At 36.7% G+C, this 25,552-nt stretch overlaps 1 protein-coding gene across 1 annotated transcript; it reads right to left on the bottom strand.

Moving 5' to 3' along the window:
* Positions 1–22,088: 22,088 nt before the first annotated feature.
* LOC112840059 (small ribosomal subunit protein uS2-like) lies at positions 22,089–23,133 on the bottom strand. The gene has a single exon (XM_025893267.2). The coding sequence runs from the start codon at positions 23,061–23,063 to the stop codon at positions 22,176–22,178; it is 888 nt and encodes a 295-aa protein (XP_025749052.1). The 5' UTR covers positions 23,064–23,133; the 3' UTR covers positions 22,089–22,175.
* Between the last annotated feature and the right edge of the window lie 2,419 nt (positions 23,134–25,552).

The following is a 25,552-nucleotide window of genomic DNA, read 5'->3' as shown; positions in this document are numbered from 1 at the left end:
AAAACTTGGAGACATTGCTCAGGAATGTTCCGGGCTAAGATGAAACTGACAAATCCTGGAAACCACCTGAGGCCTGTAGTCATGCCGTATGGATTTTAATAGCAGTTCCTTTCCTTCCAAGAAAGGAAGTTTCTTTACAAAGCTTCCACCATGTTTCTATCAACCCACTGCCATGCGTTGTATAGATTGTTCCAGAATCTATATTGGCCCCCTATCATTTGTTTGCTCCCAATGAACTCCCCACCCAGGCATTTATACCCTCTCACCATCATGAAGCATCAGTTATCCTATCTTTGTGATTATAGCTGGTTCTATCATTCCATGACTCCACCTTTCAAAACTTATTGCTAGCCCTTTGACATTGCTTAGGATTTTCATATCTTTGTACCTAGCATTGGCATTGTTCCTTTGTCTCTGGCTTGTGCCCACAATTTTTTTCAAAATTCAGTTCATCTTTCTTCAAGAATTCTTCCTGAACCAGACTCACCTTCTTTGAATTGTTGCTTTATTTTGTGTTTTTTAAATTTTACACAAATGCATGTGCTCCCATTTTTGACACTTCCTTTTTCTGTTTCTAATAGGTTTTCTCTCTTTTCTATTTAGAGTTTAGAAACTCTTCAAGAGATGATGGCATTTAATTTTTTTTAAATTTTATATTGCCTAACAGAGTTCCCTATATAGGATGAAAGTTCTAATAATTGTTTCTTGAATGAAATTATGATTAATTAAATGTCACTATGGATTCCCTATTAACTATTACTATTCTTATATAAATTCTGCTTTATTTATATCCTTCTCTAGATAGATAGAAAGATTGATTCATGGTTTGGATATAGGTATTGATAGTCATCTCTCTCTATTTTTAATCTTATCATGGGAGTGGCCCTTGAAATAAAGGTTCATTTTTAGTTGCTGTATTCCTTGGTCCTAGGATGGTCCTGGTACATATAGACCACATTTAACATATTTCTCTTTCTCTCTCTCTCTCTTTTTTTTTTTTTTAGAGTCAGGGAGGGGCAGAAGGGGAGGGAGAGAGAGAATCTTAAGTGGGCTCTACACCCAGCATGGAACCCAACTTGGGAGTTGATCTCATGACCCTGAGATCATGACCTGAGCCGAAATCAAGAGTTGAATGCTTAACTGACTGAACCACCCAGGTGCCCTCACATATAGCATATTTTTAATAGAAATTAATTTGAGCAATTCCTGCCACTAGTTCAAGTTTCACGCCTTTGTATTCTTAAATTCCAGTGCTGCAACCCTCTCTGTGCTTCTGACTACTTGTCCAATAAGACCTCAGTCCAAGTTCAAGAACTAAAATGAAGATGCATCATTTCAGTTGTGTTCTTGAAACTCCATTTTTATGATATAGATTAGTTAGTGACTTGATTTCCACCCTACTAAATAAAATAGGCAGTTGGCTAGTTCAATATCTTTTTTAATTAAAGAATTTACTTATCATTTGTTAGAAGGAGAGACAGTGGGAGCACAAGCAGGGGATGTGGCAGGCAGAGGGAGAAGCAGACTCCCTGCTGAGCAAGGAGACTGATGTGGGACTCAATCCCAAAACCCTGGGATTGAGTCCTAACTGACCTAAGCCGAAGGCAGATGCTCAACTGACTGAGCCACCCAGGAGCCCCAGTTGGCTAGTTTATATAAAATCATCTGTTCTTTGAGTCCCGCTATATTCTGTTTTTGCATTTAAGCACAGGGATAGCAAAACATTATAGGATTATAATGAGGCAAGAACACACTAAATGCTTAAAAAGGGGGAGGGGGGAGGAGACAAGCAGTAGAGCAGAGGATTAGTGGTATGGATTCCGGAGCCACAATATTTTGTTTGAATATTGACTTGCCCCTCCCAAGTTATGCAGGCTTACTATACCTCAATTTTCTCTTCTGTAAAATAAAAATAAAATGCAGCTTTGCAGGGTTATTGGGAACAACCAATGGCATATGGATGTGATGTGCTTATATAGCATCTGGCAGACTATTATTTTTTGTTTGTTTATTTTTATGAATGAATCAGGTGGACAGTGTGTCTGTGAGTTAGTCTACTCTGGGTCAAGCCCCAGTCAAGTGTCTGCTCATTTGGCCAGCACAGCTGCCCAGCTTCCAGCCTATGTGTTTTGTAGTTTCATTTGTGTGGGTTGATTGTGAAGGAGGATGGCAAAGTTGAAGGGGAAAAACAAGGCCCCAGAGCATTAAACGGAGTATATTCCCCACGCCTACTCCATGAGATTAAAGAGATGGATTCTCAAGCAGTTCCTCAGACTGACTAATTTATATGTATATGGAAGATTCAGCTGGAGAATTTTTTTTTTTTTTAAAGGAGCTGGGGGAAAATATGATGCTCTCACATTCCCAGTGGTGTTGCCACATTCGTTTTACTAGTGCGTTCATCCTTTAGTACTTTCATGGATTGACATGAGGGAGGAATTCGCATGTCACGGAAGATAATATCTCAGCGTTGCCAAAGGAGTCTATTCAGACATGCATGTTAGTGGGTTGATAACTTATTCGGTATTGCAGAGGACTCAAAGATAGACATTTCGCCTTTTATCTCCATCTGTGTGCTCCCTGCATACTAAAGATAGAGCAAAACAGCCAGATACATCTTAACTAACCCACGCAGAAAAGAGGGACTTTTGCTAGCCTGCTGTAAGGACTGCAAAGTTAAAGGAACGAGGTGTCACGTGGCCTAATGACAAATGAATTAAACATGTTTATCCACCCAACTTGAGCTGTCTGTGAATGTAATTTTAAAGCTCAAACCTGGTGATAATTTAGCAAGAAGAGGCATAAAATAAATGGAAGCCAGACATTGTTGCTGCTGCCTTGACTTGGGGAGAAGGGTGATAAAAGCCGAGCGAAGTTGCAATGAACGAAAGTAGGTTAACTCGTATGAATCTGTTCATATTAGCTGACATGTATTTTAAGGTGAGAAAAGGAAAAATGAGAACTGATTTAAACAATGCTTCTAATATGCGTGAAAACAGAACATTCTAGTTCCCTGTTCATTCTCAGACATGTGGGCATGGAAGACCCTGTTAGCCACCGCACAGAAGCACTATCTATCTTCTTTACAATACTAATCGTTGCACATTTATCCTTTACTCCAATAGCATGTTTTCTCTCTCACTTACATGTGGGTGGTACTGAAGTGGGGTCATTTAAGATGATGTTCAAAATATATTTCAGGGCGCCTGGGTGGCTCAGTCGTTAAGCGTCTGCCTTCGGCTCAGGTCATGATCCCAGGGTCCTGGGATCGAGTCCCACATCGGGCTCCCTGCTCCGCGGGAAGCCTGCTTCTCCCTCTCCCACTCCCCCTGCTTGTGTTCCTGCTCTTGCTGTCTCTCTCTGTCAAATAAATAAATAAAATCTTTAAAAAAATAAAAAAAATATATTTCAAACATGCAAAGTGAGGTTGACCATGAAGACAGTGATCCACTTATTTAAATAAGGAAAATCACAGTAGCTCTGATGAGATCAGAAAACTGAAGCCAAAAAGTGACATTTTGGGCAAAATTTCTAACTCACTTTTGGTATTCAGTCAGAATCTGTAGCTGTGTTAGTATTATAAAAATGTAATTATATAAATGAAAAATTGATATTCTGGGAGAAAAGTAAAAGTCTCTATGGCCACAGTTGTTCTGTTTAAAGTGCTTGAAAAGAGATTAGGAGAATATGAGCCAAGACGGTAAAAAAGTGGTTATTGGGTTCGAAGATTCAAGTGATTTTTAGTTTGTGTTTCATTTCCCTAGATTTTCTAGATATTCTAAAGTTAGCATGTATTTTTATCATTAAATACTTCTTAAAGAATATTTGCTATATGAAAACTCACTATTTGGATGATCCATATTGTTCTCAATTACATTTTAATCTAACAAATTCTACTTTAGAATCCTTGCATGTTCCTTTTAAACATGTTTGAAACAAAGAAATACTGTAAGTGAAAAAGTTTGCCTCCTACAGACACCACTTAGGAAAACATGTCATGTTTTTCAGAGCCAAGTGAATCAAATAGACTATTAATTTTGAGATCTTAACCGGGTCCTCAGGACAGTAAACTGAACTGTCACTCAGAAGTAGGTGCAAAAAAATTTTTAAATGAAAGTTTTGATCCAACAGCTGTAAGAAGAATACTAGATATCACTAAGACATGCAACTTAAAATATTCTGCATCTAACAGCATGCAATCTGCTCACACTCTTTACAGGGTTTGTGCTGGTGTTAGGAAGTATATGAGTCATGCCTCCCCTGCCTGGCTTCTTCCCTTGCTTCCATTTGGCTTTTATAATATGTTTGTACCTTGTCTACATAATCCAAAGTGAAGCCGAAGACAAGTGTTTTGTTCTTTGGTCAACATAGGGACTTAATCTGAAAAAGTCAGGAACCATGTGAAATTGTGTCATCTTGTTCAGCAGCCCATGCTAAGATAGAAATGTTTGTTCTTCAGCCTTGTGCCCTGTAGCACCAGCACCAGCTGCTCCTTAGTGGAAAGTTCTTTTGCCTCAGCTCTAGTACCTCCTATCATTTTCCAGATGAGCGTGAGTTTCCCTTCCTTCATTTTCCATTCCCAGAGTGAGTGCGTTCTGATGGGTCAGGGAGCTTCATTGAAATCTGTGAGTGCACAGGATATCTCACTAACTCGAGAACTATTTAAAAATAAATGATAACTGTAAATGCAGTTTTACAGTAAGGCTATATGTTTTGAAAATATACATCTATATTATTTAGATACGAGCTGCAATTGCAGAGAAGTCATAACCTGCTATGAGAATGTCTGAGGGGCTATACGTTTGCTTCCCACCTCAAATGCTCTTAACTTTCAACTTTTCTTCAAGAGCACCCAGGTTAGTACCTGTGACTTATGGCCACATCAATTCATCTAGAAATGTGTTCTACCACCCTAACGGAATAGTTCATCTTCTACATGAAAACACTAGCACATCCCTAAAGCCTGGAGTAACTCAGGAGATGCAAAGTCAAAATGGCTGTAGAAAGAATCCAGGGTCTAATTATAAACCTGACAGGCAGGAACTTGCAGAAATAGAACAGAGCCATGCTGGGTGATGTGTCTATGGTGATTTGTCTATTTATAAATTGACATGGAGCTAAAATCCTAGGTAATTTGACCCTCTCAATGAGAACACAATGTTGTTCATTCAGAAGTCAATTGATTCGCAAAGAGTTGGTTAATAATCTTGGGTCCACCAAATTTTTTCTTTTGATTATCCAAATTAAGTTGTGGGCTTGAACACAATATAAATAATGTGCTCAATATTTTAGTTTCTTCTGTAGAACAAATGTTGAAGTTCCCTACATATATAAGTGTAACATTAGAAATCATTCCCCTACATACTCACTCCTATTTCCTAATCACTGTTACTAGGTGTTTGTTTATATTTATAAACACATGGAATTTGAATGTATCAAAATATACTAATTCAAAAGAAACCTCCTTTCCTGGATAAAGCATTTATGAATATCAATTATATAGGAATTTCTTTGATGTTTCTGGTAAGATCCAAGTGCATTTCACTTCTATCGTTAGTGGTGTCAGGATGAAAATAGCCATGTGTTATGGTCAACTTCACATCCAATGAATTGTGTCCGTAAATTTACACTTCCCTAATACCTCTGGCTATAGATTTGAGCCTGATAAATGTGACACCATTGGAGGTCCATTAAAAATGTGGCCCACATTAGATGCATCCATTAGATAATACCTTGTTCATTGACAGCTAATTGTATCTTATTTTAAATCTCTTTTGCCTATGACTGAGCAAAAAAGAGAGCCAACAGGACTTGCATAAACTTTAATTTTGAGTAGACTAGGTGATTAATAAATTTTGGTGATTAATAAATCTTGTTCAACAAAATACTTTTAAATGTCATTATCCACGAAGGCAATCAGCCACATGATTTCAGCTAGAGTCTCTATGTGGCTGACTCCCAAATACAAATCTCCAGCTGCCATATTTTTGGTATATTAACTTCAACTGTATGATGATCTTTTCTAAATGGTGATTTCCATATCCTCATAATATCATCATGTCCTTTTTAAGCATCTGCTTTCTCTTCTGGGCCTTGTTTCTGTAAAAGTCACCCCCACTGCCTTTACCATTACCTTCAAATCTTCAAGTCATCATTGGTTGCCCCCTTTCCCTCCTCTTCCTCCACTTACCGTGATTGTGAACTGAGCCTGTTCTGTCTTTGCAGTTCTTCTTATGCCCATCTTTTTCTCTACTACAACTCGTGCTATCTGTCCTTAAGCTGTCAGTATTGACTGTAGAGACGTCCATAACTTTCCAGTTGGTCTTCCATCCCACTGTCTCCTCTGACTAGCCAATTTCAGTACAACTGCTAATTAGTATTTCCTTTAGCATCTACTTGGAATGTAAGAACTCTGTTTCAAACCTGCAGTTGTTCTCAAATCCAGATTTCTAGAATAAACCCTTCCATATTTTGGCTCCAAGCTTGTTTTCTAAGGACGCTTGCTTTTATCTCTGATATGTCTCAGAAATAGTCATTCCCATTCTTCCTACAAGAAAAAGCTGGGCAAGTTAAAAATCAATAATTTTTCTAAGACCCATCAGAGAACTGATGTGGCAAAGCAAACCCTCACCCTGAAATCCGAAGACAGATACAGCAATGGAGATCTACTTACCAGGAGCGGAAGCTCCTGGGGCCCAAACTGCTAGGAATGCATAAATGGTAATGATGATAAATTGCTGGAGGCAGAGCGTGGATTGATGTGAGAGGGGAAAAAGCTCTTGGAGGCTTTACTTAGGGACCCCCATAATGTTTGAGTTTTCTTCCTAGGAATCTTCTGAGGATCCAAGAAAGATTCCCCTCATAGACAAGTCCAGAACCTTTTCCATAACAAAAGCCTATCTCCAGGGAAAAAGACTTTGCCAGAGTGTAGTTCTGGAAGCTTATTCCAGCTGGGAGAAAAGAATCCTCTACTCCAGCAGACGGTCAACAGACACGTGAAAAGATGCTGAACAGCTAATTATCAGGGAAATGGAAATCAAAACCATAGTGAGATTTCATTTCACACCAATCAGAATGGCTAGTATCGGAAGGACAAGAAATAACAGGTGTTGTGAGAATGCGAAGAAATTAGAACCCTGGTGCACTGTTAGTGGGAATGCAAACTGGGGCAACCACTGTGGAAGACAGCATGGAGGTTCCTCAAAAAATTAAAAATAGAACTACCGTATGATCCAGTAATTCCACTACTGGATATCTACCCAAAGAAAACAAAAACACTAATTCAAAAAGATATATGCACCCTATATTTAGCGCAGCACAATTTACAGTAGTCAAGATATGGAAGCAACCCAAGTATTCATCATAGATGAATGGATAAGAAGATGTGGTACATGTATACACAATGGACTATTACTCAACCATAAACAAGGATGAAATCTTGCCATTTTCCACAAAATGGATGGACCTACATGGTAGTATGCTAAATGAAATAAGTCAGACAGAGAAAGATTTCATACCATATGATTTCACTTACATATGGAATCTAAAGAACAAAACAAAACAAAAACACAGAAACAGACTCATAAATGCAGAGAATAACCTGGTGATTGCCAGATGGGAGAGGGTGGGGGAGAAGGATCATGTAGGTGAAAGGGATTGAGAGGCACAAACCTCCAGCTATAAAATAAGTCCTGGAGATGAAAAGCACATCATAGGGAACATAGCCAATAATATTGTAATAATGTGTGGTGGCAGATGATGACTATATGTATCATGGTGAGCATTGAGTAATGTAAAGAATATCACTGTACTGTAAACCTGAAACTAACATATGTCAACTACACCTCAAGAAAAAAAAAAGATGAAGGTGAAATAAAGACTTTCTCAGCCAAATAAAAACAGAAGGAGTTCATTAAGAGCACAACTCCTCTGTAGGATCTGTGAAAAGAAATTTTTAGACAAAAGAAAAACTATACATGGTCAAAAATTTGGATCTACATAAAGAAACTGAGAGGTAGGGAGAATGAATAAATAAAGTATTATTTTAATTGATCAAAATGTCAATTAAAGTTTAAATAATGCTAAGGCAGGTAACAATGTATTGAGTGATATACATATAAGCCAAAGGAGTGACATCAGTAGCCCAAGGGTTAGAAAAGAGGGATAGGGAATACTTTGTTATAAGGTACCTGTACAGCACATGAAGTGGTATCATGTCATTTGAAGGTGGACATAGATTATTTGAAAATGTATATTATAAATTCTAGGCTAATCTCTAGTTTAAAAGAAAGTATAAATGATATGATAAGAGAGAAGATAAAATGGAATCACATAAAACAGAAAGCAGAAAAGAGTAGAAGGGAGAAACAAAAAACAAATTCAACAAGTCAGAGCAAGTGGAAAGATGGTAGATCTTACTCCAGCCATATCAATACTCACTTTAAATAAGAATGGTCTAAACACACTATTTAATTGTCAGACTGCGTTAACAAAATCAAATTATACGTTGCCTATAAGAAACTAACTTTAAACATTTATATTTAAATTTCTAGACTGCATATTTATGTATCTCAGAAATATAAATATATATATGTAAAATACTGAGAAATGTTAAAATTAAAGGGACAGATATATCATGCTAACCATTAATAAAAATGAAAGAAAGCTGGAGTAGTTATATTAATTTCAGACTTTATGGTAAGGGCAATTACCAAGGATAAAGAGGGTCATTACATGATGAAGGGACAAGATACTGCAAAAAAGACATAACAACTCTGAACATGTATGCACCTAACAACAGGATTTTAAAATACATGAGACAGAAACTAATAGGACTAAAGGAGAAATAGACAAATCTCCTGATATAATTGGAATCTTGAATAGTCCTCTGTCAGTAATTGATAGATCAAGCGGGCAGATAATCAGTACAGATATAGATGACCTGAACAGCTCCATCAATCAACTTGATCTAATTGATATTTATAGAACACTCCATCCAACAACAACAACAGAAAATATTCTTTTCCAGCACATGGAACTTTCCAAAGGTTAGAACTCATTCAGGCCCACAAAACACACTTCAAAAATAAATTTAAAAGAATAGAAATGATACTTGGATTTTTTCCAAGTTTGATCTTTTTCCCTTTTACTTAGAGCTAAACTAATCAAACCAGACCCCTTGCTATTGCCACATATATTCTATCCCATCCTTCCTCACTTCTTTTATTTATTTACTGAATACCTATCCAAGGACACTGGAGTATATATGGAGATATATTTTAGTCTTGTTAGTCTGTCAGCTCCTTGAAGGCATATTCTATTTCTATTTTATTTGTTCATCCACTCCCACATTCCAGTATCCAATACTCTAAACAAAACAATTTCTCAAGAAATATTTTTTGAAATAATAGGATTGAAAGAATCAGGCTATCATGACAAACTGTCTTCTTTAGGAGTAAACCAATGAGACCAACTAGATTATTGATCCTGTAAGTAGACACTAGATGAGATAACTCAGATTTCCGGGTGACCTAGAACATGTCCTCAGGCCTAGCTCCCCAAAGAGAGAGTAAAGCTTTGAAAGGAGATCCAAAATTTGATTGAATACAACATAGTAAAATGAAATGCATCAATATTCAGAGGGAAAATAAAAAAAAAATTGGGAACAAATGAATACTGTCCAAAGAGCAATAGCAGCAACAAGGAAAGGAGCATTCCAAGTGGAAGACTGAGACAGTAGCATAGCTACTGGACCACAGTGACTGGAAAACTTACTAAATGTAGAAGAAACATGTAAAGCACGAAACCCAACAGACGTAAGTGAGTGAGGATAAAGATGCTGAGAAGATTCACCTCAGCTCCTAGTAAAGAGACAATGGGTGGGTGTTAACACCAACAATTCAACTCCATTACTACAAGTAATTAGTTGAAATATTTTTGTTTCAAATTTAATAATTCAAGAGAAATAAACTCAATATACAAAATACAATCTACAGCAGTTTTAAAAGACAATTAATCCCAGCAACTCAAGCAGTGTCTTAGGAGAGTAACTATATGTGAGCAGACCCTACACATACTGTAAGAGATTGGAGTCTTTAGTAGGGACTGGTTTTATCAAAAGGAATCTTTCTCAGGTTGTCATGAGTTGGTTACATCTGCTCCTGTATCGTTCCTAGTGGGCAAAAATAAAAAGTTGTTATATTTGGAAATTAAGTTACTTTTTAAAACCCACTCAGTTACTATAAGAAATAAACCTGAAATGAAAAAGCTAGAAAGGGGCAGAGCTGAGATTTATTTTAACTTTTGACTCTGAAAGTCATATTTTTATCAGTGATTGTTCTACATGAGCAAACTAGCTACGACTCTCCTAAATCACCTAAATGTCTCCAGACTATCTAAAGTGAAGTTGCATACGTGCAAGGAGATGAGCATTCCTTAATCTTTTGAATAAGTCTTCATGTGAGGGGTGGGAAATGTTTAACTCTCTAGGACATCCTTTTAAAGTATTATGTATAAAGTATGGTATTAGCAAAGCATTATTTAAATTTATGACTCCCCCAATTCTTCTTTCCTTGAGCCATTCCTCATTCCCATTCCATAAGCAAGCTGCTAAGTCCCAGGGATCATTATAACCAAGCAAGCACCTTGGGTCAGAACAAAGACTTTTTAAAATAGAAATTTGGGAACAATCTTCACATTGTGAGTAGAACCCAAATGAATAAATCTTCATTTTCATCTTTTGGACTTACTCTACTCCTATTTTAAATATAATATGCTTTGATGATAAAACAACAACAACAACAAAAACACAAATAGTACTCTCCCTAAACTCTACCCACAAATCAATTGAAACATACAGATTTAATTGAATTGGTTTAAGTGAGTAGATATATTACATTTGTACACATTTATGATTAATGATTTCTCTCTAAGGTCAAGAATTAGGTCAGTAGAAAAACTAAAACCGAATCTATTACATTCTCTTCATTAGAGATTTTTAAATTTATTTATAGACGTGTGCTATCTGAAATACATTTACTAAAAATGTATAATAAGTGATAACTAAATAAAATATCTAAAAATACATTCATACCCATACTCATTTTTTTATATTTTTAATTGATATGAACAATGGCTTCTCTTATCGCATCTACGTAGATTTCAGGTATAATTATTTTGACATTTTTTTTTAAAGATTTTATTTATTTATTTGACAGAGAGAGAGATAGCAAGAGAGGGAACGCAAGCAGGGGGAGTGGGAGAGGGAGAAGCAGGCCTCCCGCGGAGCAGAAAGCCCAATGCGGGGCTCGATCCCAGGATCCTGGGATCATGACCTGAGCCAAAGGCAGACGCTTAACGGCTGAGCCACCCAGGTGCCCCTATTTTGACATTTGTTTTGGCTGTTTCAGAGAAACTGAGTAAGTGAGCTGTGCTATAATCCCTGAAATCTTCCTTCCAGGCAGAGCCCCGAGAGTTCTGGATCTGTAGCCCTCAAAAGACATATAGGTTTCCATGTTTAGACCAACTCGAAGATTTTAAGGAAGCAAAGGTGGAAGATGAAGAATCCTGTCGATGTGCTTCTGTTACAGGTTGTGTCTATTTATCTGTGGGAGAATTTATCTACAGTTAAGCTACCAAAATCCTCCTTGGTTAATGTGTTATTTATTTTGAAAGATAAACAAGAAGTGTCAAATCATAGGTTTTTCAAATGCAAAGAAAGCACTGTTTTTATAACACCATTCAATACACCTTTTCCCCTTCTAAATAGGTCATTATATTTCAAGCATTTCTTTTAGCAAAAGATGCTTTCTTCTCCCTTTTTTTTTTAATCCCAGCATAATCAGTAGGAATTTAAATAACTTTATTATTTGCATTTCAAATTACAGCTGAAGAGAGAAACTGAAGTCAGTCTCCTGAAAGCAGAGCTATGGAAAAGAATTCACAAGGAAACCAGTTTTACCTGAGCCCTTTCTTTACTATTAATGTTTAATCTCTTAAACTCAATGTAGTCCCCAAAAATGTACATTTCTGTTCTCCTTCTTTGAATTTACAAAAGAATGGATAAATTCTGGAGTCAAGTTGGAGTACATGGACTCATGCACATTCTTCCACAGACAGAAAATAAACACTAGGCGATTATTTGCACACAAATAGATTGATATAGCTACTCATTTCAAAAATGCTAACTTTATCTGTGAACAGCAGATGCAGACAAGTGTGGGTGCCTGATAACATGGATACAAGATGGATACAAATGCTATCAGCAATCTTGTGCATTAGGAATGTGTGCTGCTGCAGCCAAGTTGACACCACCAGGGTAAATACAAACTTTTTCTGTTCTGCGAAGATTTTGAGCCAAACTTTGGTTTTCTTCTGGATATCCTAGATATCTTTTAGGACAATGTTTTTCAAACTTTAATATGTATATGGTCACCTAATGATCTTGTTAAATGCATGTTCTGAATCAGTAGGTGTGGGCTAAGGACCAAAAATTTGCATTTCTAACAAGCTCCTAGATAATGCTGATACTGCACTTCTTAGGACCACACTTTAAGTTATAAGGTTTTAGAGGGCTACTACATTTAAGAGAAGTTTTAGCCACATACATATTGTTATACATTTTTCCTTTATATTAAATAGCATTTTCTTGGCTATTTAGATATACAATAAAGTTCACAATGGTATTCTCATTTATATTTTGGTAGCTTTTGATACTATGTAGATGAGAAAGAAATGGTTTTGTTTGCTCTGATGACTCAGGGGATTTTTATTTTGTTTTGTTTTGCAGTAGATTAGATTGAGTTCCTTTGTAATGAATCAGATTTGGAGACCCAAAAGCTAAGTGCTGTATTTGTCAAGAGAATGACAATTCTTTTCCATACTGGCACAATTCACTCTTGGCTTTGTTTCTTCACTTTGCTTTAATTCACATGTCATCATCCACTGTTACATCTAGAGAGCACAAGGTGCTTTATCAAGTTGTGGATACATGTTGATTTCAGAGTCAAGACCTCACCATATTAGATATTAATGATACAAAAACAAATAAGGAATCATCCCTGATGGGCAGAGATGTATCCAAATAATTTCAGTGTAGTTACTGAAATGTTGAGAGAAATAACTGGAATATTCTGAGAGATAAGTGATCATTCTAGTTAGGGGAGAGTCATGGAAAGCTTTATGGATAAAATGTTGTGATAAGATTATTTTTTCTCATAGCTCCTTAATCTGCCTTTACTTCAAGTTTGTTATATAGAACAAATCTCTTCCATATAAGTTCCTACCATTGCCCCTTCAGAGTTTAGTGTTTATTAGATTCTGCATGTCAGCTTTTGCTGTTGTTTTTTACAATGGCTATACGGCACACAAATTACTAGTTTTTCCTGACTTGTCAAAAATCCAAAAAAAAAAAAAAAAAGAACTGTAGCCACTAATTCTACTTTTCTTTCCTGTCTTTTGCTTATTGGTTTTTCAACAAAAACTCTTAAGTGTTAACTCATAAGGAAGTTACTAAAACCCCGTACTTCCACCTAAAATCTCTTTAAATCTGGTATCTCCAGGTCATTTTCTTTGGACCAAATCATAGAGCTTCTGATATGTTTCCTTTAAGCTCTATTAATTTTAGAAAGTGCAATAAATGACTTTACCATGTTTTTTAGAAATTATATTAATGACAACAGATTCTAGCAATGGGTCTATAAATTAAAACATTAGAAAAAATCTTCACCAAACTTTTTTTTCAAATAAGTTTAAACCTACATAAACTGTGAAGATTTGCATAATAAACCCCTCGATACCCTTCACAGAGATTCACCAACTGAGATAATTTTTTCATATTTCCTTTCTTCACGTACACTTGGGTTAGGCTATAGTGTTTGAAAATAAGTCACAGGTATCATAACTCGTTCATTCATAAAAACTTCAGGATTCATCTCCCCAAACTAAGTAAATTCTCCTTAAATAAGCCCAATTGCCTATGACTACTAAGAAAACTAGCAGTAATAACAATACTATAACGACAGTATTAACAGTGTCATTTAATATGTGGTCCATATGCAATTTTTTTCTGTTTATCTCCAGAAGGACATTTATAGTATTTTAAAATCACAATTACACATTGAGTTTGGTTTTTGCATTTTATGATCTGACTAATGTGAAGTTACCTCCAACTACCACCACAGTCAAGGTACAGAACTGTTCATAATGATCTCTCCAAATTGCTCTCTTGTTTCTCGGTAGTCAGTTTACCCCCAATTCTCCCTACAAATAACCCTTAAAAATTTGTCCTCCATTTTTAGAGCTTCTTTTTTTCCTTTTTGAGGAGGTCATATAAATGCATCCATACATCCAGTGCCCTTTGAGGCAGGCTTCTTTAACAATACGCATTTCAGATTAATCCATGTTGTTGCAAGTTTCAATAGTCCATTCATTTTTATTGCTAAGTAGTAGTATATTTTGTGGATATATTACAGTTTGTTTACCTATTGCCCATTTGAGGGGCATGCGAGTTGCTTCCAGTTTAAGACAATTACAAAGAAATCTATAAAACATTCACATAAACGCTTTTAAATACAAATAGTTTTTCACTTCACTTGGGTTAATACCTTGTAGTAAATTTATGTTTAACTTTAAAAGAAACAGCTAAAAATGTTTTGAAATCTACTTTATCAGATATTGATATATCTAGTGAGCTTTCTCTAGATTAGTGTTTGCATGTTGTATATTATTTTTGTCTGTTTACTTTTAACCTATCTATCTCATTATATTTAAAGTAAATTTATTTTAAAGAACAGTTTTGTTTTTGTTTTTTAAATCCAACATGACAACTTCTGTCTTTTAGTTCATTATTCAGCTCACTTCCGTGTAACATAGTTATTGGAGTGTTTTGAGGTAGGGCCATCATTTAATTGTTTTGAGGTTTGTCTACTCTGTTTTTGTTTGTTTGTTTCCTATTTCCTATTTTATTTTGGACAATTTGGATATCTTAGAATTTCATTTTAATTTATCTGTTGGCTTTTAACCACTTTCTGTATTTTTGATGGTTCATCTTGGGATCATTACTTTTCACAATCTATATATGTATGTTCCTTTTGTCATCACATCTGTTACATCTATATGTATTGTCCCCTCCTTCAGCAATGTTTGCTTTTATGAGTCTGGTCTGTTTTAGAGTGTAAGAGGATAAAAACAATTTATTATATTTACCCAGAAACTTACCATTTCTGCTGCACCTCATTCATTCTTGAAGTTACAAGTTTCCTTCTGGTATTATTTTACTTCAACCTGATGAACTTCCTTCAGCACTTATTTTTGAGCAGTTAATTAATTCTCTGAATTTTCTTTATGTAAGATTTTATTGTTGTTGTCACACTTGCTTATTTTCATTGGACACAAAGTTCTGCACTGGCAGCTTCTTCTTTTGTGGGCATTGGGAGGGCAAATGAAGGGCATTTCATTGTCCTCTGACCCTCATGATTTCTTTTCCTTTCTTTTTTTTTTAGATTTTATTTATTTATTTGAGAGACATTGAGCACAAGCAAGGGTGGGAAGGGCAAAGGGAGAGGGTGAAGCAGTGGGGCTTGATCCCAGGACCCTGGGATCATGACCTGAGCTGAAGGCAGATGATTAACCGACTGAGCCACCCAGGTGTCCCTGGCCTTCATGGTTTTTGATGAGAAGTCTACAACTGTTGCACCTCCATCTGTAATGTATCATTTTTGTTCTGCCTGTTTTCACAATGTTTTTTCTTGTAAGTTTCAGACGTTTTGTTATATATATATATATATAATTTTTTTGAGTTTTTTCTATCTAAAGTTCTCTAATTGTCTCAAAGTTTTAATTTATGCCATTTATCAAATTTGGGAAGATTTTCAGCCATTATTTTGTCAAATATTTTATCTTTGTGAATCCCTTTCTCTTCTCCTCTGGGACTCCAGTGTTATAAATGTTATACCTTTGGATAATATCCAACAGGACTCTGAGCCTCAATTTAAAAAAAAAATGTGTTTTGTCTCAGGTCTTCAGATTGGATCATTTGTATTGATTCACCTTCAAGTTCACTGACTCTTGTCTGTCATCTCCATTCTTCTGTTAAACCCATATGGTAATTAAAAAAATCTCAGATACTGTATTCTACAATTCTAATGTTTCCATTTGGTTATTTTTTGTAGGTTTTACCTCTCTGCTGAGAACTTTTACCTTTCCATTTACTGTAAAGTGTTTAGACTTATGGAGAATAGTAATATTGCTGCTTTAAAATTTTTGTTCAATAATTCCAATCTGTGTCATTTGGAGATTGGCATCCACTGATTATCTTTTCTTTTGAGGGTTGTTCAAATCTTCCTGATTCTTTGTAGGCTTAAGAACTTTGATTTTATCCTAGGAATTCTGAGTATTATGTTGCAAGGGTTTTGAACCCATTAAAATTCTCTGGAGAATTTTGACTTTTTCTTTAACATTCAATTAACCAAGTCATGTTCAGATCACAATTATTCTACCTTTTGTGGACAGTTGTTCTGGTGTGTCTATCTCCTTAGATAGAGAACCGAAGTTTCAGGTAGGACTTAGGCAGTAGCTTACATCATAGTTCAGCTCCAGAAAGGTTGCTATGCTTCTTGTGTGTGTTCTGTGCTTATGAAACTTAGAGTGTAAGGTGGGAATTTTGGCCAGTTCATATGCATACTTTGAGTATTTCCTCTCTCCTTCTCAATATTTCCCCCACACTCTCCAGTGCCAAGGGTCTTGTTTGCTCAGTTGTCTGGTTAGAAAACCAGAATTTCTCTCAGAATTTTAGTTCCTGCACTGACACTCAGGTCAAAAAGCAACGATAAGATGAGAAAATGAATGGGTATTTCCTCATGTTCTTCTTACGACCCGGACCACCTTTTCCTGGTTTCTCTGTCCAAACTGAATATTTTTTTTCTCAGTGTTTTAGGTTCCCTAGCAATCAGCTTTTTTACCCAAATGAACACGAAGTGATGAGAACAACTTATATGAATATTTACTCTCTTTTCAGCAGGGGATCAAAATACCAGAGTCATTTCCTTTACCTTTCTTAAGAGAAGTTGACTTCAAAACCACTTATAGGAATGTGTTCTCTAATCATAGATTTCTCTCCAGGTGAATCCACTAATTCTGACCTAAACTATCAGGATTTGTCTCAGTGTTTAGTGAGTTCTTTTTACTTAGGTTGTTTAAAAAATGTGTGAAATATGGAGCACTTTTGCTACAGAAATATTTAGAATTGCTTAATACATTTTACTTTAGGTGGCTTAAAGATCAATATACCTTTTGAATTAATTTTTTGTATAGTGCTAAAGATTTTCCATCATATATTCCTTATGTTAATATTTATTTTTGCTAATGTAGTCCAAAGGTTGTGCTAAAAACCTAATTTGGATGCTCTTATCCATCATGCTAGAGTGATACAAGAGCACAAATTTTTGCTATTAAAGTTAAAATGTCTTATTATAGGGTATTTATGCTATGGATGTTCTTAGTAAAGTGGAATTTTTATATTATGTCATTAAAATGAATATTAAAATGGTACAATGGCAAGATATGGATTTTCATATTTCTTTGGCAGAGAGAAATTCTAATGCCAAGTAGAAATGTCATAGAGTAGAAAGATCTGAATTGAAGCTTTTGATTTAAAAGGAGAGCCATGTGATTTTTAAAAGATCTATTTTAAATTCCCTTAACTATTTCACTAAAGTGATTAAATAAATAGAATAAAGTCTCTACACACTATTACTATCTCCTTTTCCCCCAGTACTGTATTCATGAAGAAAAGAAATTGAAGAGCTGACTGCTGAGCTTGAACACAAAGAATAGCAGTTTGGTATCATTATATCTTATCTTGTTGCTATGCTAGATATTCTTTTTTTTTTAAAGATTTTATTTATTTATTTGAGGGAGAGAATGAGAGAGGGAGAGAGCACAAGGGGGGGGTAGCAGGAGAGGGAGAAGCAGACTCCCCACTGAGCAGGGAGGCTGATGCGGGACTCGATCCTGGGACTCCAGGATCATGACCTGAGCCGAAGGCAGTCGCCTAACCAACTGAGCCACCCAGGCACCCTATGCTAGATATTCTTGACATAACTTGTCAGCTGGCCATCATCTATTCCTCTCCCTTTCTGGTGAGAACTTTCCAGATTACTTTTGAAAAAACAACGTTCACTGGTATGAGGTGATCTGTCCCCTTTCCAGCAGAGTGGTTCTCAAACTTTAAGTGTACCAGAAACACCTGGAGTATTTGTTGAAGCACAGATGTATAAGCTCTACTCCCAGAGTTTCTGATTCAGTAGGTTGGAGGTGGGGCTTGACAGTTTGCTTTTCTAACAAGTCCCCAGGTATCCCTGATGCTGTCAACCCAGGGAAGTCATGTGGAGAAGCACTGATCCAGGGTAAATCACTTTCTTTTCTCAGCCTGCATCATCTCTGAATGGTCACAGCCTAGGTCATTGTCATACTCTCCACGCTGAATCAGAAACCCAAAACTATAAAGTCAGGGCATGACAATGAAGTGTTGAAATGTGGGTAGGCTGTTGTTAGAAGCCAAAGGTTGATCTGTTGTGTATTATAGTCAGAACCACAGTGATAGCAAATGACATAAGCCAATGTCCAGTGGGACGAGCAATGTATTCTCATCTTTGTTAAGAAGATATATCAGAAGCCCCTTTGTTTGCCTGGCTAACATCACTTCACTGAAGTCTTCCTTGATCCATCCCTTCACCAAGCTTGGTTATGGATCACTTCTTCTTGCTCTCAAGACATTCTGTGAATATATCTATCATTGAACTTTGCCCATTTTTAAATTATCTTTTTTATGCATCTGTTGTCTTCATTAAACATTTGGTCTTTTAGGACAAAAGTCATTGCTTATTAATCTTAATAATCTTTTTAACCTTAACATTTTAGACAAAATCTTGTGGGTGGTTGGCACCTTATAAATTTTTGTTGCATAAAAGAAAAGATTAACAATGGATGATATGTGAAAGGCAAAGGCAAAGAATAGCCTGTCCAAGATGATTTCCTGGGACAGTGATTGTTTACAGCAGCATTTCTTCATAAACTCATGCAAGTCTGTACATGAGAAGTTATTGTCACCACAGTCCTTAACTCCTTTCAAGAAAGTGTTCGTGTGCTTGCAACTTGTACAGAGCATGACAAATAAAATGCTCAAGGGGATAAGAGGTGATAGACTGGAAAATTTAGATCCTAGCTGGAAAGACACAAGCTGAAGGGGAACATGTCTGAAGTTTAAAATTCATTGAAGACATGGATGGAGGAAGGTGTATTTAACAGTCAAAGTAAAATAAGCTAGATCAAGCATTTCCTTTAGGATTTAAGAAATTACATTAGCTCACTTTTTTTTAATACTACTTTGCATTATTATATATGCACAGCACATTCATCCTCTACCTATATTTTTGTTCTTAATGCTTTGTTCTGTTGGAATGTTCTCTCCCTTTAAAATCTAAGCATTATTTACAGACTTAATGGCAGACAAGTTACCTGAATTTACCTCTGTTCCTGCTCCCACTGGCAGTGATTTCTCCCTTTACTGAACTCATACAGCCCATGTCTTACTAATCAAAATATTGCCTTAAAACATGTAAACATTCATGGAATACATACTGTCTCCGACTAGATACAAATTCTTTGATGTCACTTATCAGAAATGGCAAACTGGATGCATCTTCAATGCACTTCTCCCAAGTGACAGTAGCTGCCTGAAGCCTTGAGATGAGAAGGATTCTGAGGGTAGGTAATGACCTCACAGTTATACATGCAAGGAGAAATTGGCCAAACCTATGCCAGATATGAGATTGTCATTAATTTTTGTATTCAAAGCTTGTAGGACTGAGTGAATCACAGAGAAGAATCACCAGTATGTTTAATGAATAAATGAATAAGAATATAACATTAAAACATTTTTTAAAGTTCAAAGTTTAGTGTAATTCCTAGATAATGATTTATGAGATGTTAATGAGTTCATCGGTGTACATACTTAATTTTCTAAAATTGTGTTCTCCACCAAATACTTTGTTTATAACATCCAAATAAAATTATCAGGTCCTTACTTAGGTTCCTAAGATAAGTGACTATAACTCTGTGTAAACATCCAACTTTAATTTGTAGTCTCCAGACTATATCTTTCTGTAATTGTTAGTTTTTTATAATTTATCATATACTATGCAACTATTATTAAAATGAGAGATTTCTAATTGTAGAATATTAGGGCTTAAAGTTTGAATGGATTTAAGAACCCATTCCATATTTTTGTCTCTGTATTAATGCAGGACTTAATTCCATCACCTCAGAGATGTGAAAATTTGAATCTACTTTGGTGATCTTCAAAACTGGACAGCATTTGACTAGTAAGTCAGTTGTTGCTTCTTTTTTTTTTTTTCTCAGTGAAATTAATCTAACTTGTTCATGCCATAGAAATAAGAAAGATTCTTAGTTCTTTTCAATGATGAAAAATTGCTGCTTCTTACAGATCTCAAGGATACCTTGATTAGAACATGGATATGGACAATGCTTTTACGTTCATTTTTTTCCCCAGAAGTGGAAATGCCATATTCATCCATGGCTGGGACTCCTAAGCCCTGAAACTTGCAAGTTCCTAGTCTTCACATACAAAGTAATTTGATGGTTTCCACTTCTTATGGATGGCATATTTTTATTTATTTATCTCCTTTTGGTTCTCATTCATAAATCTGTGTTCTCAACTTATGTTTATTACATTTCTTCTCTACGCCAGATACTTTGCTCAGTAGAGGGTTACGCAACTGAAAATGACACAGACCATGCACTTAAGAAACCACAGACCAGTGAAAAGACAGATAAATAAATAGGCAGCTAGACTAAAATATAAATGTTATGATAGAAGTAAGTGATTGTTAACTCTTTAATCTTTTATCTTTTTTGTCTCTCAGGATTTGGGGCCCCCAACATCAGTAAAATCTCTAAACCTATTGCGGACATTGCTGCTATGAACATTGGGGTGCATATGGCCCTTCTTTTCACTACATCTGTGTCTTTTGGGTAAATACTTAGTAGTGCAATTGTGGGGTCATAGGGTAATTCTATTTTTAATTTTCTGAGGCACCTCCACACTGTTTTCTAAAGTGGCTGTACCAACTTGCATTCCCACCAACAGTGTAAGAGGGTTCCCCTTTCTCCACATCCTCTTCAACATCTGTTGTTTCTCGCCTTGTCGATTTTTGCTGTTCTAACTGGTGTAAGGTGGTATCTCAATGTGGTTTTGATTTTAATTTCCCTGACTAATGATGATGAATATTTTTTCATGTGTCTGTAAGCCATTTGTATGTCTTCTTTGGAGAAGCATCTGTTCATGTCTTCTGCCCATTTTTTGACTTGATTATTTGTTTTTTGGGTGTTAAGTTTGAGAAGTTCTTTATAGATCTTGGATACCAGCCCTTTATCTGTGGTGTCATTTGCAAATATCTTCTCCCATTCTGGGGGTTGCCTCTTTGGTTTGTTGACTGCTTCCTTTGCTGTGCAGATGCTTTTTAACTTGATGAAGTCCCAAAAGTTCATTTTTGCTTTTGTTTCACTAGCCTTTGGAGATGTATCTTGAAAGAAGTTGCTGTGGCTGATGTCAATGATACTGCCTACGTTCTCCTCTAGGATTTTGATGGATTCCTGTCTCACATTGAGGTCTTTCATCCATTTTGAGTTTATCTTTGTGTATGCTGTTAAAGAATGGTCGAGTTTCATTCTTCTGCATGTGGCTGTCCAATTTTTCAGCACCATTTATTGAAAAGACTGTCTTTTTTCCATTGCATATTTTTTCCTGCTTTGTCAAAGATTATTTGACCATAGAGTTGAGGGTCCATACTGGGCTCTCTATTCTGTTCTATTGGTCTATATGTCTGTTTTCGTGCCAGTACCATGCTGTCTTGGTGATCACTGCTTTGTAATATAGCTTGAAATAGGGCAACGTGGTGCCCCAGCTTTGTTTTTCTTTTTCAATATTTCTTTGGCGATTCAGGGTCTTTTCTGATTCCATAAACATTTTAGGATTGTTTGTTCCAGCACTTTGAAAAATGTCATTGGAATTTTTTTTTTTTTTTTACAAACTGTTTATTTTCCGTCAACCCTTTCCATTTCTATTTCCATTTTGTGTGCCTTTGTGGAAGACCAGCTTAAGACCACTCAGTGGTTGTTCCTACCCATTCAGTGGCCTGAGCAGTGGGAGCTGCAGACCAGTCTTCAGTGGCCGGCTGGGCGCTCCAGTCTTCAGTAGGGAACTGCTGAATAGGCACCGAGGGCACCTGCATGCCTTCAGACCAGTCTGCGACTTCAGGCTGAGTAGCAGTGAACTCAGGAGCTGGAGCTGTCCATTCACCCTGAAATTCCTCCTTGGTCACAGCCTTTTCAGCAGCGGCCTGCTCTTCCTTTTCAATCTCTTCAGGATCTCTGTAGAAGTAGAGATCAGGCATGACCTCCCATGGGTGTTCCCAGGAAATGGTGCCACGCATGCGCAGAACTTCCCTGGCCAGCATCCACCATATCAGACCCACTGAGTGAGCTCCCTTGTTGTTGCAAGGGATGGCAATGTCCACATAGCGCAGAGGAGAGTCTGTGTTACACAGAGCAATGGTAGGCAGGTTAACATAGGATGCCTCTGTAAGAGGCTGGTGGTCAGCCCTGGGATCAGTAACCACCAGAAGTCTCCGCTCCCGGAAGGCTGCCTGGATCTGGTTAGTGAAGGTTCCAGGAGTGAAGCGGCCGGCAATAGGAGTGGCTCCGGTAGCAGCAGCAAATTTCAGCACAGCTTGCTGGCCAGTGTTCCTGGACGATATGACACTGACATCAGCTGGGTTTTCAATGGCAACAATGGCACGAGCTGCCAGCAGAAGCTTCTCCCAGGTTCTCTTCAGATTTATGATGTAGATACCATCACTTTTACTTTTGTAGTTGTACTGTTCCATTTGAAAGTTAAGGTTGGTGCCACCTAAATGGGTTCCTGCTGCAAGGAATTTGAGGACATCCTCCTCCTTCATTTGCAGGACATCAAGGGCTCCGGACATTGTGAAAGTTTCCCTTTAAGTTACGACGGGAACGTAAAACAACGCCGTATGGACCCTTCCCCGGGTAGCTCGGAAAGTGAAAATTGTCATTGGAATTTCGATCGGGATGGCATTGAAGGTCCAGATTGCTCTGGATAGCATAGACATTTTAACAATGTCTATTCTTGGTGGCTCAGTTGGTTGAGCAGCTGCTTTCGGCTCAGGTCATGATCCTGGAGTCCCGGGATCGAGTCTCACATCGGGCTCCCTGCTCGGTGGGGGGGGGGGTCTGCTTCTCCCTCTGGGCCTCTTCCCTCTCATGCTCTCTGTCTCTCATTCTCCCTCTCTCAAATAAATAAATAAAATCTTAAAAAAAAAACAATGTTTATTCTTCCGATCCATGAGTATGGAATGTTTTTCCATCGTTTTGTGTCTTCTTCAATTTCTTTCATGAATGTTCTATAGTTCCTAGAGTATAGATCCTTTACCTCTTTGGTTAGGTTTATTCTGAGGTATAGCCAAACTGTGGAAAGAGCCGAGGTGTCCTGCAGGGGATGAATGGATAAAGAAGATGTGTTCCATATATACAATGGAATATCGCTCAGCCATCAGAAAGGATGAATACCCAACTTTTACATCCACATGGATGGGACTGGAGGAGATGATGCTAAGTGAAATAAGTCAAGCAGAGAAAGTCAATTATCATATGGTTTCACTTATTTGTGGAACATAGGGAATAGCATGGAGGACATTAGGAGAAGGAAGGGAAAAATGAAGGGGGGGAAATCAGAGGGAGAGACGAACCATGAGAGACTATGGACTCGGAGAAACAAACTGAGGGTTCTAGAGGGTAGGGGGTGGGGGGATGGGTTAGCCGGTGATGGGTATTAAAGAGGGCACGTTCTGCATGGAGCACTGGGTGTTATACACAAACAATGAATCATGGAACACTACATCAAAAACTAATGATGTATTGTATGGTGACTAACATAACATAATAAAATAAAATTTAAAAAAATCTCTAAACCTAGTAGACTTCTTGTTAGTTTTTACACCTTGCTTTTTTTCCACTACCATCTTTTTTACAACAATCTTCCATTCTTGCTCAGCATCATTGAGTTTTAAAACCTTTAATTATCATTCATGTACAATACCTACTTCTTTGATGTAGTGATAATGGTGGTAATAAGGCATTAGAGAAAACCTAAACAAACTGGAGGTATGTCTCTTCCAGGATCAGGATTAATTGATATATTTAAAGCATGAATTACCTGTGAAGGAGAGGTGCAAAGTGGAGTAGGGTGGCTGGCTCTGATTTAATACTAAGCAAAATTGTAACAAGTCAGTTTTATCCTCAGTGTCTCATCCTAGACATGCCTTAGGCCAGATTAGAAAATAGTTTTCTTAGGATACCTGCGTGGCTCAGTCTGTTAAGTATCCGCCTTCAGCTCAGATCATGATCCCACAGTCCTGGGATCGAGTCTCACATTGGGCTCCCTGCTCAGTGGGGAGCCTGCTTCTCTCTCCGCCTGCTGCTCTCCCTGCTTATGTACTCTCTCTCTGACAAATAAATAAATAAATAAAATCTTAAAAAAAAAAAAAGAAAATAGCTTTCTTTCCCTTGTTCTTGCTACAGATCTTTTCATTACTTGGTACCTGCTTTCTACTTATAGCACCAAAGAATATGAGGCAGATCATGTTCAAAGGGATGGGAATTATATAAACATGATTATATAAACATCTCTCCATTCCTGAAAAATGCACCAAGCTTATTTCAAAATCCCTGATTTCTATAGAAAATGGGAAAAAAACTATTCAGTGCTAATATGTTATGTAAAAGATTTATTGATTTAAATAGTGGAAGCTTTGGGCGATGGTAGACATTAATTGCTGACAACACACAATATGCGCCACCATATAGTCTACATATGAATATACACACTCTAGTAATCAAAAATATAAAGTTGAGACCATGCTCTCCTTGTTCTTTTGTAATTTTTTTATTCATTAAATAATATTTTATATTTTTTAATGTCAGTACATTCTACATGATGGCTATTAATGCCCACAGAATATTCAAGGCATCTATCCCATATCTACATACATATAGTTGATTTCACCTTCTGCTGTTAGACCTTGCATTTGCTTACATTTATCAATTTTTTTAAATGGGACAAGTGTTTTGTGCATCTTTAGTTACCTCTTCTGGATAAATGCTTTATTAAAAAATACATGTTTTTCAGTTTTCCTTACTTATTGTCATATTTCCCTCCAGAAATACTGCTTGCAATCCCAATAACTGTCTATAAAAGTGTTCTAAAAAGCCAATTAATCATTTATAAAATATTTATTGGGCATTTAGAATAATTAGAGTTCTATGTTAGGTGCTTGGGGTATTTTAATAACGCATAAGACCGGAAATGTTTTCAGTTATATGTTCAATTTCCTTATCAGTTAAAGGACTATGCTTATTGTCTATTTCATCTTGTGTCAATTCAAATTTATTAATA

The sequence above is a fragment of the Callorhinus ursinus genome, unplaced genomic scaffold (genome assembly GCF_003265705.2).
Source record: "Callorhinus ursinus isolate GAN/ISIS: 27379988/994484 unplaced genomic scaffold, GSC_fseal_2.0 scaffold47, whole genome shotgun sequence".
NCBI classification, from domain to species: Eukaryota; Metazoa; Chordata; class Mammalia; order Carnivora; family Otariidae; genus Callorhinus; species Callorhinus ursinus.
Note: the sequence above shows the minus strand (reverse complement) of the source record. Positions and strands in the feature narration are given on the sequence as shown.

Bases quoted from the DNA above. Each gene is read 5' to 3' on its own strand.
- LOC112840059 (XM_025893267.2), bottom strand. From the start codon at position 23,063: ATGTCCGGAGCCCTTGATGTCCTGCAAATGAAGGAGGAGGATGTCCTC.